A 13,443-nucleotide genomic window follows, 5' to 3' on the forward strand; every position below is an offset into this window, starting at 1 on the left:
CTGGGGAGGGGTCAAGATCCCTAGGGTCAGGTTCAGGGTCACTCCCCCTGGAGTGTTAACCCTATACAGTCTGGAACGACCTATTTAAATGTGAGACACTGAACATACCCGCGCTACCTTAAAGTAGTGTAGTGAGACTTCCCTCAATACCATAAGTAAATGAAGACACAAAAAGAACAAAGATAAAAAAAAAAAACCCTTGGAAATAGTTTATTTGCTGCATAAGGAAACTTCTTGTAAATTACATATAAAGGAACTTGCTATGCTGTAGTATATAATTTTCAATATTCCACAAAGATAACTGTAATAAATATACAAACCGAAACAAAGTAGAAGACTAAATCCATCAGGCAACCTACAAAATGGTTCATCAAGTTTTATACTTTGCAGCATTAGCATGCTTAAAATCCTGTTGTTCATTGTGAAGTGCTGCAGCAAAATTCTTTTCACATTTCTTTGGAGCATTTTAAAAACCATCTAACTACAAAATACTGTTCAGAATTAGCTGGCGTTAGTCAAACCACCCAAGGAAAGTGACACCAAGGTCTAACTGATGCTCTTAGAAACCCATTTTAGTTTTGCCAGGGTTAGGGATTATCTGATGTAAGTGCACTACAAATTCAGTCAGCTTGAGGCACTGCTGACTCTTGTCATGTTATGACTCTATATAAACTTCATAGATGATATAGCTCTGGAGGATTTCTCTATTAGAGACGTATCAACTAACAAGGGAAAAAAACCCCACCACAGTGAAGCTGCAAGCCAGTTAGAATGGTTGTACCCTCACGTGAAGTGTGTACTTAGAATCATTTTTCCATCCTATACCACATATCAGACATTTTTGCTTGACTCTCAATATCAAAGTGCTGGTCAAGGCTTTAGTGATGCCTTTAGCCTTCAGAAACAACACGCAGGAGATTTGGACACCTCTGCTGTTCTCTGCCTACCACTTATACACTCTTTTGCAGCAGCAGACTGAATTGTGTTTTACACTTCACGGCTCTTGAGCACACTGACAGACAGCTCTACGATTCCATGCAGATCTTTTACAGCCTGGAAACACTTCACTGTAGCTTCACTACTACTGAATACTTGGGGGTATAAAAAGAAACTTTCTAAAACACAATTACCTAGAAATATTTGTTAATAAGCTTAATGCAAATATGTAGAAAAAAAATGGTCTAGTTACAAAAAAATTCATTAGAAGGCCGATAAAAATATACTGAGGAGATCTTTATAAAAGTGAGGTTAGGAAGTATGAGGCATTGACATTCACTGTAAACATCCTGTGTTCACTAGGATCCCTTGTCTAAAGTATATGTTCTGGTTTTGTTCCTGAGCTTTGTGGCCAACACTTGCATAGACAGCTAAACCTATCATAAAGGGTTGCTTATACAGATGTTTCTGTACTGCTTTGTACAAAACTTCAAGAGATTAATGATTTTACCTCCTGAAATGGTTTCATTACACTATCAGGCAATTCAAGGAAACTATGAAGCATGGTATGATTTTTGTGTACTCAGTGCATTGGATGGTTTGGGACAGCTACCTCATGGTGCATTATTCTTAAATAATAAGCTACACTAACAAGTGTAGTTGTTTGATGTCCTGGCTTAGCATAAATACCTATTTCTGCTCACTGCTGCAAGGCTCACTTCTGCTCTGCCAAAGACTGCACATGGCAAAATGTCAGGAATCTGAGTGCTACAACATCAAACAACTAAGTTTATCCCCATTAATAAGATGCAGCTTATAAACAGTACAGAAGACACAGATTTCACCTTTACCCAGGCAAGGTAAGTGCTTTCTTCAAGATTAACCTCCCTCTACCGAAGGAAGCTGGAAGGTACTTTCAGGGTAAAGAGGATATGGAGTGGCCTAAGTAAAAAACGTCCAAAGAACGTACTTGTATTTTGGATAGGGAAAGCAGGCATGTGTTTGGTTACTGCACATGCAAATGCACATGGGAAGTGGTAGAAACAAACAAATCCACCTCACAAACAGCACAATAACACAGAAGCAGCAAACTGGCGGTTTTAAATCTTACGGTAAGGCAGATCTAGATAAACATCCATTAACAGAAACAATAAAAATGGAGAGTTTTCCTTGGCTTTTGTTTGTTTGTTTACTTTTTCTGTGATTGGCTTTTACACATGGATAGGATTTGTTTAAGCACTTTCTGGACATCTTCATCCATTTGGCCCTAGACAAAGGAAGAAAGAAGAAAAGATGACTGAATTCAAGCACCTATCTACTCTCTTAAAGATTTACAAACTACTTCACAGGAATAGCAATTAGATAATCTCCCCAAAACAAAGTGGTGCTAAATTTGTACTTAAATTGTCATACTTTTTGGGTAGGATGCTTTGGCTAAAACATGCAAAAGTTCTTACTAGATCTGCAGAGGAAACACCTTTCATTAAAATACTACCTCTGTGTGACCGACAATATGCAGCCATACCTGCACAGCATACAGAAGATGCATCCTGTAAACTGAGACTATTTCTTGATGCTGTTTCTTTGTCTCCTGGAAAATAGTTAAGCAGAAAGTCACAAACTGTTGAATTCAGAACTCCTCATCTAGATTTACAGAGCTCTGGGGAATTACAAACCATACACTTTTGCATACACGGAAAAACAGCTCAGACAGTACTGTGCCACTAACCATCCAGAACATAATTTGCTTGGAAGTGTGCTCCACAGAAACACTGTAATTCTGCCTGTCCCAGTGAAAAATAAAAAGCTGGTAAGGTAACATCAGCTGAAAGAAGTGCTGAGCTGCAAAGCTGCAGAGTAAGGACAACGACTGCCTGATCTTATCAGCAAGCAGAATTGAGAGAAGCCAACAACACACTGACAGATCAACCCTCAGCTGCATCTGAGCTGAGGTGACCCATCTGTCAGCTACTGCCTTCCCAGGGAAGAGGAGATGGTTACCGAGGTCTTAACCCATTAAATCTTCAGTTCATTACTATACATTCCAACAAGGAAATCCTTTCTCATGATCACAGGCTGCCACATTTCGGAAGTCATCTTTCCAAATCAGGGCAAAGCTGTTAGGAAAGCTAGACTAGAAGAAGAAGAATATGCTTGTGTCCTGTTTTCAGTCCTACTCACTTTCCTAGTAGGTGATGTACCAGATTGAATACTGTCTTCAGTTTTGGGCTTCCCAGTTTAAGAGGGACAGGGATCTGCTGGAGAGGGTCCAGTGGAGGGCTATGAGGATGATGAGGGGACTGGAGGGCATGGCTGATGAGGAGAGGCTGAGGGACCTGGGGCTGTTTAGTCTGGAGAAAAGAAGACTTAGAGGGGATTTGATAAATGTTTATAAGTATATGAGGGCTGCCAGGAGCAGGGGACAGGCTCTGCTCACTGCTCCCTGTAATAGGACAAGGACCAACGGGTGCAAGTTGCAGTAAAAGAGGTTCTGCCTCAACACAAGGAGGAACTTCTTTACTGTAAGGGTCGCAGAGCACTGGAACAGGCTCCCCAAGGAGGTCGTGGAGTCTCCTTCTCTGGAGACTTTCAAGGTCTGTCTGGATGTGCTCCTCTGTGATCTGTGCTAGATAGTATTGTCCTGCTCCAGCAGGGCGGTTGGACTCGATGATCCTTTGGGTCCCTTCCAACCCCTAACATCCTGTGATCCTATGATTCTATGATTGCATTACTTTGCTGATCCTTAAGCAGTGGGATTCTGAACTTGGTGGACTGGGGTAGGCAAAAACTTATAAGATGTAGTCTTTAGCTGTCTGCCTACTTATTTCTCAGCATTGCAAGAGAATTGTTTTGGCCCATATTGACTCTTCCGCTGGAGAAGGTAGGAAAACAGGCACCAGGTAAGCTGTTTAGCATGTAACGCTGGAAAGTCTCCTGTCAGAGTTACTCCAGAGCTCTCAAAAAAGGCTTCTGGTGGACTTTACCTCCTCTTCAACCTCAGCAAAGAATTTAAATGCTACTTTTCATAGAATCATAGAACCATAGAATCAACCAGGTTGGAAGAGACCTCCAAGATCATCCAGTCCAACCTAGCACCCAGCCCTATCCAGTCAACTAGACCATGGCACTAAGTGCCTCATCCAGGCTTTGCTTGAAGACCCCCAGGGACGGTGCCTCCACCACCTCCCTGGGCAGCCCATTCCAATGGGAAATCATTCTCTCTGTGAAGAACTTCTTCCTAATAGCCAGCCTAGACCTACCCTGGCACAACTTGAGACTGTGTCCCCTTGTTCTATTGCTGGTTGCCTGGGAGAAGAGGCCAACCCCCACCTGGCTACAATGTCCCTTCAGGTAGTTGTAGACCGTAATAAAATCACCTCTGAGCCTCCTCTTCTCCAGGCTAAACAGGCCCAGCTCCCTCAACTTCTCCTCATAGGATTTGTGCTCCAGGCCCCTCACCAGCTTTGTTGCCCTTCTCTGGACACGTTCCAGCACCTCAACATCCTTCTTGAATTGAGGGGCCCAGAACTGGACACAGTACTCAAGGTGTGGTCTGACCAGTGCTGAGTACAGGGGAAGAATAACCTCCCTTGTCCTACTGGCCACACTGTTCCTGATGCAGGAAAGCTCTTGGAAAGAGCAATTATGACTCAACTCAGCCTAGAAGACTACCTTTTTCATGCATGAATACATGCACTAATTAAAAAAATAAATGAAGCAATCCAGAACTTCAGAGAATAAACTGTGCTCTCCATGAACAGAGGTATTTACTTGATTTGAAACTTCAGTGACAGTTTCATTCCAGAAAGTCAAACTGAGTTTAGCTTAAAACAACAGTCAGCCTTCAGCTGATGAACACTCTTGAGAAAACACACCAACCCACTGCACACTGCCCATATTTTTCACAAATGAGGGTGTGCTAGTCTGAAGCAGGGTAGAATGTTTTGGTGAGAAGAACTAGATCATAGGCTGTGAAAGGAAAACAGTGGTGATGTCTACTCCCCTCAGAGTCTCAGCAGCAAGTCTGGTCACTACACTTCACAGCAAGCACAGGAACTTTGCCCCACTACTCATCTGAGAAAACATACTGGGGAAAGAGGTTTTCACCAGCTAGAGTATTTTAAAGGAGTTAGTTCATGACTTGCAGATTCTAAATGTTTGAAAGACATTATGCAACCTCTGGATAAAAATTAACTTCCTTGCATTCACTGACTGTGCTTAACTGTAGACAAGGTGGAGTGGAGAAAGGTAAGCATCATCTTCAGAGAACTGGGAACAATGGTGGTTCTACAAATCATCACACTTACAGTCAGCTGGTTTTGCAACTGCTTCACTTGTTGTTGTAACGCCTCCAGCTGTTGGCTTTGTCTTTTGGGAGCACCAGTCGAGTAGGAAAGCTGAGAAAGGCTGTTCAATGCTTCTTTTAATTTGCTTACTTCCTTGGACATTTCATTGATCTAGGGAGGCAGAAAAACAAATCATTAAAAGCCACAGTACATAGTGTATTCTTGTGGGTCTCATCTTGGGGCTATTTGTGACTTTAAACAGGAAAAAAACAAGATGCAAATAAACTCAATGGACAAAGAGACGTCACGCAAGCAAGGAGCTGCAGTGCTTCTCTGTCCACCCTCCCTTCCTAGCCCAGCCAATTCCAAATGCATTCCTTATCCTGAAAGTCAGCAGTATTTATAAACAAGGACTGCACAAGGATGACCTGGGGACTTGAGCACCTTCCCTGTGGAGAGAGACTGACAGCCCTGGGGCTGTGTAGTCTGGAGAAGAGACGACTGAAAGGAGACCTGATCAATATGTACAAATATCCGAGGGGTGGGTGTCAAGTGGCTGGGGCCAAGCTCTTTTTGCTGGTGAGCAGCAATAAGACAAGGAGCAACAGCTACAAACTGGAACAGAGAAGGCTTCACCTTAACACGCGGAGAAATTTCTTTACAGTGAGGGTAACAAAGCACTGGAACAGGCTGCTCAGAGAGGTTGTGGAGTCTCCAGAGACGGAGACTCCAAAACCTGCCTGGACGCATTCCTATGAGAACTACCCTAGGAGATCCTGACTTGGCAGGGAGTTTGGACTCGATGATCTCTGGAGGTCCCTTCCAACCTCTAAGGTTCTGTGATTCTGCATTTACCACCTTTACAAATGCTGCTGCTGAACGCAAGGGAGAAACACCTCAAACATAGGTCAGCTATTCACAGCTACCAAAATACATAGCTCTCCATAAAAGAATTTGTAGAGACAGATATGGTAGCTACAGAGGAAAAGCTTAGTCAAGCCATGCTAAGGTTAAGATGATAAAATAAAATCAATTAGTACTTTTTTGCTCCTTTCTGATCTTTTGTTTTCTTGTCTCCTCTGGCATATCGCCCTGCTGTAAATGTTTTTGACTTCAGCTGCCTGAACAGTGTGAACCCAACAAAAGCAGAGCTTAAAAGAGGTAGCACAGTGAAAGATATTAGAATTCTCCACAGGACAGTGAGACCAACTGTGGAGCTGAACACACTCAAAACTTCTTTGACTTTGCTATCTGAATTTTCACCTGGGCAGCTGTTCCACTCTGTAACACCTGACACAACATCATCTGTTACATTACTTATGCACCATTCAGCACATTTTGTAGTCTGAAGTCATGTATATTCACTGTAGTGAATCACCAACCTTTCTGTCTTTGTCTTCTTCTAGTTTTGAGGAGCTTTCAGAGTGTCTTTTAATTTCTTCCTGAGCTTGGTGGTACTTCTGCTGAAGACCAGTCACCTCCCATTCCTTTGCTTCAAGAAGAGTATGCATATTTGCTTTCTCTTCTTTCAAGTGCAAAACTTCATTTCTCAATTGCATAGCATCTAAGGACACATTTTCCTTCTCTTGGATGGCATCCTTCAGTTTGGATGACAGAATACTAACTTCACCTTCTAGTGAAGACTGGAGCTTTTCGTATGCAGCCTTGGGTACCATTGCTTCATTAACTGCAGCTTTTTCTTCCAGAAGCTCCTTCTGTAAGTTTCTTACTTCTCTTTCCTTGCTGGCAAGCAGTGATTTGAGCTCATTTACTTCTTCCTCCATTACCTTTACAGTATTTCTGAGTGCATTCATCACCTGATGGTGTTCAGTAATTGGCAAAGAGTTTTGTTTCTGAATGTCTAACAGCTGCTTTAGTTCTTCTGCTTCATCTAATGCTTTTGTGTACTGCAACTTCATTTCTGATAGCTCATTTTCTGCTTTGTATTTCAAAGAATTCGTTACCTGCATCAGCTTCTCATGCTCCTCTCTGGGGATGTAGTCCAAAGCTATATCATCTAGAGTTTTTCTCTTCCTGTAGTCTTCAAGCTCTGTTTGTGCCTCTTGGTACAACTGAGATAATTCACTAAGTTGCCTGTTGAGATCATCTATCATTCTGTGCATTACACTTTCCTTTTCTCCAGCCTCAGCACTAGCCTGCAACTGTGTCTGACTTGTCAGCTTGTCCCGTAGCCTTTTAATTTCCTCTTGCCCTTCTTTGTACCTCTCAATCAACAACGCTTTCTCTTGATTGATGTTATCAATAACTGAGCAATACGAATTCTTCATTTCCTCACACTCTTCTACAGACAATTTGCTTGCTACATTCTGCTCTTGTTCTTCACACTTTTTCTGTAGCTCTCTCACTTTCTCTTTTTGTCTTTCACTTTCCTCCAACACTTTCCTCAACTCTTGCCTAAGAATTTCGACTTCTTCACACGTAACCTTCAGTCTACTCAAATCAGAAGTAGTCTCTTCATGTTCAGAGGAACTAAGACCCACCTTCACTTGCCTTTGTATGTTCAGAGCCTCATTCACAGCTTCCTCATACCGATTTTGAGTGTCTTGGAACTTCAGGTTAAGATCAGAGCCATTTTCTGAAATGTCTGTACTGTTTAAGTGATCTGTTTCTGGAACTCTAGACCAGACCTGAGAATCTGTGTACTTTCTTTTGGCTTCAGAATTCTCTGATTTCCTCTGGGCATCCTTTAAGTCTTCCTTGAGGTACTTCACTTTTACATCACTGGGGCTTGTCACCTTCTCTTGAATTTGAGTGGCATTTGATGTAGACTTCAGCTCCTGAGCCAGGAACTCATTTTGTCTATCTGTTGTTCGATCAAACTCTGTTTGATGAGATTCCACTTCTTTAGGTGTTCTTTCCTGTGCAGACAGAAACCCAAATTGCACAGTGAAAACAAGAACATTATTATATTTTTGTAAAACAGAGTAAGCAAGGAAATCTTTCCATATCCTACAGAGAGAGGTAATTAAAACAACATGAAAGGAAGTTATATTAAAATTCAAAACTCAGCTGGTCCCATTTAGTCATTCACAGTGAGAGAAGGCAGTACCATGCTCCTCTGAAAGTCTGGGGTGATCTCATCAGCTAACAATCAAAGCTATGTAAATTAAAATCTTGCTAGCACAACTGTTAACAATATCTCTTAGAATGTGTTTATCATAATAAACAAAGTTATTCCAGAGTTTATGGGGAAAGTAAGAAGATCAAAACACTGTTCCTCTGAGGCTGAGTGTTTACATGATCTTACCACCAAGAAAGCTCACGAAAATTATCTTCACGGTACACCTCTTTAAAGTGGTAAGCAGCTCTTTGCTCTGCTGGAAGATTAAGACAGCACTAGAAAGAACAGCCACCTGTAATTTGTCCTGCAGCTCCTTATTGTGCAATGTCAAAGAAGCAATTTTTGCTTGCATCAACAGAAGTAGATCTTGCTGGTCAGCTTCAGAACTTACATCCAGCAAACTATCAGCACCTTTGCAGAGAAAAAAGAGAAATAGGATTCAGAAGCTTTCAAAAAGATGAAATGCTAGCTAGTTAGGTATTCTAACCTTCCAAATTCAGCAGTTTGTTCCCAGGAACACTAGTGAGCAAGAAAACTGTTCCTAAGAACTCCTTCCTCCAAAACATGTTTGCTGACCCATTAGAAGCAGAAGGTTCTGGTGGGGAGCTGTTAGTGAAATTAAAAAACATTACCCCAATACTGACTCTGTGTCACATTCTTAATTGGAAGGGCACAGAAGATTTCTGTTGAGATTTCAACATTGCACACCACCTAAACCAATAACTGAGTATGAAAACAAGGATTAAATCACAGAATTACAGAAGTAACACCTTTGAGATCAGCAAGTCTAACGTAACAGCTTCTAATTAACTATACCATGGTACTAAGTGCCTCATCCAGTCTCCTTTTAAACACCTCCAGGGATGATGACTCCATCACCTCCCCGGGGCAGCCCATTCCAATGCCAATCACTCTGTGAACTACTTCCTTCTAGCATCCAGCCTAAATGTCCCCTGGCACAGCTTGAGGCTGTCCCCTCATATTGTCACTGCTTGCCTGGGAGAAGAGACCAAGCCCACCTGGCTACAAGCTCCTTTCAGGTAGTTGTAGACATCAATGAGGTCCCCCCTGAGCCTTCTCTTCTCCAGGCTAAACACCCCCAGCTCCCTCAGCCTCTTCTCACACAGCTGTGCTCCAGGCCCCTCACCAGCCTTGGTGCCCTTCTCTGGACACCTTCAAGCACCTCAACACCTTTCTTAAATTGAGGAGCCCAGAACTGGACACAGTACCCAAGGTGTGGCCTGACCAGTGCTAAGTACAGGGGCAGAACGACTTCCCTGGTCCTGCTGGCCACACTATTCCTGATGCAGGCCAGGATGCCATTGGCTTTCTTGGCCATCTGGGCACACTGCTGGCTCATCTTCAGCTGCTGTCAACCAGTACCCCCTGGTCCCTCTGCCTGGCTGCTCTCCAGCCACTCTGTCCCTCCCCAGCCTGTACAAATGTTATTGTTTACCTGTCATGCTGTTACTCAGTCTGTCTTTATTATCTTGATGCAAGGAGCTGAATTCTTCCTGCTTAAATACCAAAGGAAAATGCTTTCACAGAAATCAGGGGTAAAGATGGACAGTTCACCAAAGAGAAGTACAGACAGTACAGACAGTGACGAAAAAAGCCTGGCAAATAGGTTTATTTCTAGACTCCTGTTTAACTGCAGCATGTGGCCAGTATTTCAAAATCTTACATATTTTTTAACTTGGATTCCATTGCCCAATTCTCATTAGATTTTAGTGAAACATAGGCAACGATCTGACAGATTGCTTTGAAGACAGCAGCTCCTGTGGTAAATTACACCAGTGTGTTCTAATGTATTAATTTTGTTTTAAATCCTTCCTACCATAAGGTAAAGATCAAACAAAACACACTCAGCCATTTCCCCAACATCTTTTGGTGAAAGGGTTTCTCCATTTTGCACTGCACAATGCTGTGATCTTTGCTAGTAGCAGGTAGGGAGCTCTCATAGCATTAACACTTACTTCCACAACCATATTTATGACTGACTCCACTTACCTATTCAGAAAACATAAATTAATCCACACTTGCTTTATAAAATTACACTGAAGTAGATTTGGATTATTTTCTGTTCCTAAACTTCAGTGAATTAATTCAGTGGAAACTGAGCAGACAGCTAAACAGATTATCAAGATACTGTACTTTCCTTCCATAAGCTTCATAAGAACAGATAACTGATACCTTGCACACTTGGTCAGCAAAGAAAGCCTGCCCCTTTCCAGTCATGGGAGTTGAAGTTGATGAGAGTGGAGAGGAGGTATCACTAAGCTGTAAAAGGTTTTATATAAATAGGTTATGGACACATATATGTACATATGAGTGTTCCTCTAACACATGTCCATAAACACATGCATCAAAGAGTAGTTCTTCCCTCCACTAGCATTAACTTTAGGTTAGTTCAAAAAGCAGATCTCATTGCTCAGTGCTCTTCAGAGTCAGTATTACATGTGCACTGTAGGTGTTTACATAGGTAGTATTTAACATTAAATCTGTTCTGCTGCATTTTGATACTACTTGAATCTATTTAAGTATTTTACTTTCAGATTTATATGTACCACACAATAACGTGTACGTATATATGTGTAATTGAAATATACACAACTATTCACTTATGGAAGTTGGCAAAAACCACAAGACCCTCTTCAACATTGGGTGGAAGAAGCAACTGTACAGTAAAATTTGTGCAGTCGTATCTCAGACCATGCTGTATTTCAAGTTAACCTAACCAACACGTGCTTTCATGGCAACATCCTAATGACATGGGAAGCAGTCATGGTAAAAGAGGCAAACAAAGTAACAGTGACAAGAGAAAACCCAGATGGCATCTTTCATGTAACGTTCAAAATGCTTTTCACCCCCTAAAAGCATTTCAAAATTGGTCTTTTCTTTACCTGAATAGGACTGACAGGAGGAGGTGGGGCTTTGCGTTTTTTTGGAGTTCCACTTCTTTCTGAACTTAATTTAGAGCCTTGATCATGCTGAAAGTTTCACCAGCCAGAAAAGGTAGGTTTGTTAGTTTGGTTAGTAAAGTCCGAGCAAGTTGTTGTGTAAAAAAACAAACAAACAAACAAAAATCCCACATTAATATCAACTTTAGCAGCTCATGCAGTGCCTCTTTTGTTTAATTTATTCTCTATCTGAAGACTACATCCATACTAACACAAAGATATTAAACATGCCTGACAATAGGAATCTGCCCCCTTGTAATCCATGCTTCAGTTAAGATTTAGTGAAAAAAGCAGAAGCTGACAATAGGTTTAGGACTTGGTATCTTCAACACCTCCCTTCACACATAACCCAGTCATGTCATTCTTAACAGCGACCCTTCCTCTCCACCAGCTTCCCTCTGGGCTCCCTGAATAACCAATCTCTCCACTGAGAAAAGGCATGAATCAATGCACTGCACCCTCATCCACTTTTCAGCCACCAGCACATCTACAAGGTCTACTTGCACTCCATGACATGAGAACAAAACAAAACAAAACAACACAAGAAACTAATTTAATTGCCTACATACTCTGAGATTCTCACAGGCAGAGGTCTCAAGTAAGATTTAACCAGGAATAACCTTCAACTGTATGTTTTGGGAGCAGGGAACTTTTCTAGATCATCATCTCTACAGCCTGAAGAGATCCAAAAGCCAGCCTCTTCCATGACACACGAGGAAAGTGGCACATCTTCCTGACACACATGCACATGCACACACACTCTCCTTTCCTTTTCTCAGCAGGCTGCTTGTTACAGAGAGAAGCTAAGTCTAAAAACAACGTTCTCAAAAGACTTGTCTTAAATAAGCAACAAAACCTTCTCACATTATAGAGTAGTCAGTGGCAGTGCATTTACTTTTGCTTCTAGACATGCCAACTACTGAAGTTTTTCTGAAGCTACACATCTACACTGCTCAAGTATTTTTAAAACCAAAAGGACAAATACCTCCTTTGCTTTCGTTGGTGACTTTGTATCTGTGAAGCAGAAAAAGAAGTGAAATTAAGAACGGTTGCCAAAGAAATAAAAGCTGTTTGTCTTTCCTAACCCATCTCTTAGCTCTGCTTTCCATACCATAAATACCTCATTGATTTTTGTTAAAACTCCTATTTGAAAGCTGAGAAATGCACTTTAGTTTCTGAATTTCATTTGAATAGTATCCTTGTTCTACTGCTTTTTGGGTTTCACATTCAGGCAAAATTTGAAGGATTGTGAGAATTCTTGTTTCACTGTCATCTCACACAACTCTTGCACACTACTTCTTGCTTTAGAAGCCTTGCTTTAGAGTTTGACCATAGAACTCTACCTACATTAGTTCCTTTTCCAACCACTCTGGTGAGGAGCTGTAAGTTTTACTTACTCTTCCACATTATAAATAAAATATCTGTTCCAAACTATGCAAGACTTCATGATGCTGCTGTATCAGCTTACCTTTTCATTCTCCAAATGAGAGAGGGCTTTTTGTCCTGCTCAGTGCTTTATCCCATGCTAAATATTACTGCTTACAGCAAAGACCACATTTTCCTGCTTTTGGAAAGCCTCAGCCAGACCATTCTGAAGATGGCTCTTGAAACTTTTCAGCCTACCTTATCAAATAAACTTGTTCATACATGTAGCCATTTCAAGAAGTGCAGATTAGCATCTCTCACATACCCACATCCTGAGATAACTTTGATGATAGGAGATTCTGGATCCCTGTATGCTCGGAGAGCTTGGAGTAATGCAGGGCATTCTGTCCAAAGACATCGACTAAACTGACATCTGCACCTTTCTTAAGCAAGGTTTCCACCATGTTAAGGCTACCAGCCTCACAAGCCATCATCAGAGCAGTTCTGGACAAAACAAACAAAACACACACAAAGTAAGTGTCAGGAATGTTCTCTTAAGCAGCAGCTCATTTTTCAGCAAAAAAAGTTATAGTGTGATAAAGTCCAAGCCTTTATCAGCATGTGTACTGACCAACCCAAACACCAAAGGGGTTTTTTCTTTAGACAATCTAAAACAAAGGGTGTGCTAATAATCTTTGGTCTAATAAAAAACAAGTTAGGGCCCAGTCTTATCCTCCCAGGTGCTGCCAAAAAACAGTGTAAGCATTGTTATGACATACAGTAACCAAGACTGATACCGTGTTTAAGTGCTGAG

General features: G+C 41.5%; 1 protein-coding gene across 3 annotated transcripts in view; it reads right to left on the reverse strand.

The window, feature by feature from the left end:
• Positions 1-184: 184 nt before the first annotated feature.
• RAI14 (retinoic acid induced 14) overlaps positions 185-13,443 on the reverse strand; it is a 112,158-nt gene continuing 98,899 nt past the window's right edge. For 2 of the 3 annotated variants that reach the window (XM_064176726.1, XM_064176729.1), the window contains exons 9-18: positions 12,955-13,133; positions 12,250-12,278; positions 11,208-11,294; positions 10,498-10,584; positions 9,761-9,821; positions 8,597-8,715; positions 6,605-8,101; positions 5,244-5,393; positions 2,462-2,527; positions 185-2,203 (exon numbers count right to left, since the gene is read on the reverse strand). In XM_064176726.1, coding sequence (XP_064032796.1) covers positions 2,126-2,203; positions 2,462-2,527; positions 5,244-5,393; positions 6,605-8,101; positions 8,597-8,715; positions 9,761-9,821; positions 10,498-10,584; positions 11,208-11,294; positions 12,250-12,278; positions 12,955-13,133 — 2,353 coding nt within the window. In that variant the 3' untranslated portion in view covers positions 185-2,125. The remainder of the gene's footprint in view (positions 2,204-2,461; positions 2,528-5,243; positions 5,394-6,604; positions 8,102-8,596; positions 8,716-9,760; positions 9,822-10,497; positions 10,585-11,207; positions 11,295-12,249; positions 12,279-12,954; positions 13,134-13,443) is intronic. The other variant, XM_064176730.1, reaches the window with a different exon arrangement.

The sequence above is a fragment of the Pogoniulus pusillus genome, chromosome Z (assembly GCF_015220805.1).
Source record: "Pogoniulus pusillus isolate bPogPus1 chromosome Z, bPogPus1.pri, whole genome shotgun sequence".
NCBI lineage: Eukaryota > Metazoa > Chordata > Aves > Piciformes > Lybiidae > Pogoniulus > Pogoniulus pusillus.